This window comes from Ceratotherium simum, unplaced genomic scaffold, assembly GCF_057802395.1.
Source record: "Ceratotherium simum simum isolate JZ-2026a unplaced genomic scaffold, ASM5780239v1 HiC_scaffold_61, whole genome shotgun sequence".
NCBI classification, from domain to species: Eukaryota; Metazoa; Chordata; class Mammalia; order Perissodactyla; family Rhinocerotidae; genus Ceratotherium; species Ceratotherium simum.
The window spans coordinates 90393-94798 of record NW_028261277.1 but is presented as its reverse complement, the minus strand read 5'-3'; the positions used below and the strand labels follow the sequence as shown (position 1 = coordinate 94798).

At 35.7% G+C, this 4406-nt stretch overlaps 1 protein-coding gene across 1 annotated transcript; it reads left to right on the top strand.

Moving 5' to 3' along the window:
* Window positions 1–2186: 2186 nt before the first annotated feature.
* LOC101403647 (olfactory receptor 5M5-like) lies at window positions 2187–3125 on the top strand. Its single transcript, XM_004443811.2, has one exon. The coding sequence runs from the start codon at window positions 2187–2189 to the stop codon at window positions 3123–3125; it is 939 nt and encodes a 312-aa protein (XP_004443868.2).
* Window positions 3126–4406: the final 1281 nt, after the last annotated feature.

The window sequence follows — 4406 nt, the reverse complement described above, 5'->3', positions numbered from 1 at the left end:
CTTACTCTCTCTCACTTCATGAAGAAAAATAAGGGGGTGGTATTAAGTAATCCTTCTGGCTTTTTCCCAGTTAATAATGCTACTCTTTATAATTATAAGTATCATATCATGTAATGATCTGTACCCCCTTCATGGAGAATTGGCCACTTTTAGGTTTATAATCTTTGTTAATTATTTAAAATTATTTGAAAATGCCATTCACGAAAATGCCTTCTCTAAATTTATTTTTCCACTTCAAATTGAACCACAACAACATGCCAAGGAGACATCACCCTTGTTAAAGCTAAAGACCAACCTTCTACTCTTTGGCCTAGAAGAGTCCAAAAGACACTTGGTTTTGGACACGTAGTAGCAAGCATCTACATGAGAGGGCCTCAAGGTGAGGGTGAATGTCATGAGTGTAAAACCTCAGGTTTCCCAGAGCCACTTCTGTCCACTTGCAAATACTTTTCTCTGAGGTTTCCTTGCTCAAATCCTGCTCAAATTCCTTGCTCAAATCATGTAGGATATTGTGTTCTTTTTCTTTAAAGGGAAGTTATTATCATGAAGTTCTCAGTTAAATTATATGAGATGTTCATTTCTCACATTGCCTCATTTCTCCACAGTAAAAATTAAGTGCAGATATTAATTATTTTGACTCTTGAATGTTTCAACAAATCGATATTTATTAAAAAATACCATCTCGGCACCAAAGAGAATATGTCTACTATGACAATTACTATGATCTTACACACTTAAAAAACAATAACACAAAATGATTTTTTTGATTTAGGTGACTTGTCTTGCATATTTTTACCCTGGTTAATAAGTCCGAAGCTCTCATGTGCAGAATAGGAAAATACAATAACCAACGAGGCTGGAATGAAGGATTCACAAAGTGCCTTACAAAGCGACGTGTTTCCATCCTTGGCATTGTAGCTATTAACAAGAGTCAGTATAACGTTGTCCTACCCAGGTAGGTGTTACTGAAGGAAAATGTAGATTTTTCCATGAGGGTCTTTGTTATCACTTGAATTCTGCACAAACGTTGGGGGATGCACTTCATGATATCTTAGGTATTGTCTCAGTTTTATGGGTACTATGATTGTTATTTCAGTATGACCTTTTACACATTATAAAGAACTTAAATTGAATTCATGTTATAGAATTTTCTTAATTTTTGCAAGAGTTAAAAAGAGGTAGAGTTACAAGGAAACCATTATGATCTAGAGATGTTTGTCAACCTTGTTTTTGTTGTCTCCACCCACACCAAGGAGCCCTTTAATACATTATTTTTTTCCCCAATCGCTCCCAGTCCCAAACATTGACATTGAACACCACTGATATGTGTATGTATATATAGCAGTATATATTTGTCTGTCTATCTATCTATCTAATCTACCTATGTATCTATGTATCTATCCATCTATCTATCATCTATCTATCTATCTGTCTATCTATCTATCTAAATCTGTATAGATAGATATATAATTTATGCATTGTAAATATGTCTCTTTTTATATTAAAAACACTAAAATTTTCTTTTGTGCCCCATGAACCAATTTTTGCTCTTTGAGTAATAATACGCAAAACAAAGGAGATCCTGAGCAGAGTCAGGTAAAATTTGGTGATGACAGGGCCACCTGAGGTAGGCTAGAGCGGGGAGAATGGACATACATTTCAGGGACAGGGAAGAGCTTGAAAATGATCTTGAGTTTACAGGGACAGGTAGACAGATTCTAGTTTTACAAGAATATATGCCATATATCAGTTCCACTGCCCTAAGTCCAGTCAGCTCAGAAAAACAAATTAGTATCAATGACTGACTCTTTAGGTGCCACATCAAAAGGTATACTGGAAAACAAAAGATTACAGTTCCAAAGAAAAACAATGTTTAAGGAAACTGTTTAAGGAAATCATAATTGAACAAATATGATAGACACTTGCAGAAAAAATAAAGGCTTTTCAAATATGAAAACATTTAAAAATATGGGTGCCTTTATATATAAGGAGGTCTATGTTGATTTAGATATGTAAAACACCAATCACATGCTTATTAGGCTATTTCTTTATACCACATGTATTTACAAGTTTGAGAGAAAGGGAAACATATCAGCTGACATGATGGGGGTGATGGAGAAACGACAAAAGACAAGTGCATTTTTATTTCCTTTACTTTAGACGTCATTTGAAGCCAAGCAAACACAATGTTAAAGAAAAACTGCACAACAGTGACTGAGTTTATTCTCCTGGGACTGACAGATCGAGTGGAGTTTCAGCCTGTCCTTTTTGTGGTTTTCCTAGTCATCTACCTCATCACAGTGATCGGCAATGTGAGCATGATTTTGTTAATCAGAAATGACTCAAAACTTCACACTCCAATGTACTTCTTCCTCAGTCACCTCTCCTTCATAGATCTCTGTTATGTCACCAGTGTCACTCCTCAGATGCTGGTTAATTTCTTATCCGAGAGAAAAACCATTTCCTTCATTGGTTGCTTTATCCAATTCCACTTTTTTATTGCCCTGGGGATCACAGATTGTTATATGCTCACAGGGATGGCTTATGACCGCTACATGGCCATCTGCAAACCCTTGCTGTATGGTAGCAAAATGTCCAGATGTGTCTGCCTCTTTCTGGTTGTTATTCCTTATATTTACGGCTTTGCAAATGGACTGGCACAGACCATCCTGATGCTTCGTCTCTCCTTCTGTGGACCCAATGAAATCAACCACTTTTACTGTGCGGACCCTCCTCTCTTAGTCCTTGCCTGCTCAGATACTCATGTCAATGAAACGGCCATGTTTGTGGTGGCTGGTTCCAACCTCACCTGTTCTCTCACCATCATCCTAATCTCCTACATGTTCATTTTCACAGCCATTCTGCGCATGCGCTCTGCTGAGGGGAGGCGCAAGGCCTTCTCCACCTGTGGGTCCCATCTGACAGCTGTCACCATCTTTTTTGGGACACTGTTCTGCATGTATCTGAGGCCCCCTTCTGAGGCATCTGTAGCACAGGGGAAAATTGTAGCTATTTTTTATATCTTTGTGAGTCCTATGTTAAACCCTTTTATCTATGGTTTGCAGAACAAAGATGTTAAAACAGCAATCAGGAAAGCGATCCAAAAGAAATTATTTGCTAAATAAAGTAGACATTTTGGTCACAGGAGTGTAATAAATCTATATTATCTGATCAATTAATGAGAATTTTAAATTAACAAATCACTTTCTGTTATTGATTAGTTTTGTCTTTCATAATTTGCATATAAGCCTTGGAAGAATGTGTCAAACTATTTAATCGTATTTACAGTACCATCTCCGAGAATTAAAAAATATACTGCATAGAAATTCAAAGACAAGACCAGAAGGCATCATTATTGCTCTGTAAAGTCAATAAAGCACAGATGATCCCATCCATAATACCCATACTGCTATAAATGTGTAAAAGACAGAATCACCAAATTATGTTATCACAGATACTATGCATTAGATTTTTACAGTACTTAATAATTTCCAAACAAGTTTTCCATAAACTTGTCAACCGTGGCAAGTGAATTTTTTTCCTTTTGTACAAATTGTATAGCAGTGAAAATCTATGGATATCTCACATTATTACTCTAAGAAATATCTTTCGAATGATAGTATTGGTCCAACGGATGTCTCACTCATAGGGTTTTCATGGAATGCCTAATTTCCTTTAGAAGGTCTTTTTTTTTTGTAACAATATGCATCCCGATCATAAAACTGGTTTTATTGTTTCACCTGTTAATTTTTTATTATGGAGTGTTTCCAACATACAGCTAAAAATAGAAAATTAAAGTCCACTATTGTAAGCGTAACTAATCATTGTTAAGTTTTCACACAATACCACTTCTGTTTCTCGTATTTCAGATGTTCTCAAATTGAGTCCTCCCTGCCTGATTCTGTTCATCTCTCCATTTCCTGCACTGAGGTTCACATGAATTTAATGTTATTTATCCCTATGTAGAGTTTTGCTAGTGTTTATGTATCCACAGAATTATATAATATTATTTTGCTAAATTTAAATCTTGATATAAATGCAATCACTCTACGTATCCTTCTGCAATTTATTTTATTCTTCACTAAATACTGTTTGATTTATCCATGCTGATTCATGTAGCAGTAATTTTCACTGATATATGCTATGCCAATATATAAATATGCCACAATAGATTTATCCATTCTACTATTGATGGATGAATACATTTTTCCTGTTCCTTGATAATAGGAAAATCCAGCAATACACTCTCTGCAGAATTTCGAATATGTACCAGTTCAAGAATTCCTCTCATGTGTATACCTAGGATGGCAAATTCTGGGTCATTAGACATGAGCATCTTTAAATTTAGTCGATATTGCCAAATCTCTCTACCAATTTGTTCTCCCACCAACAGTGTATGAGAGGTC

Coding starts and splice junctions, on each gene's coding strand:
- LOC101403647 (XM_004443811.2), top strand. CDS start 2,187: ATGTTAAAGAAAAACTGCACAACAGTGACTGAGTTTATTCTCCTGGGA.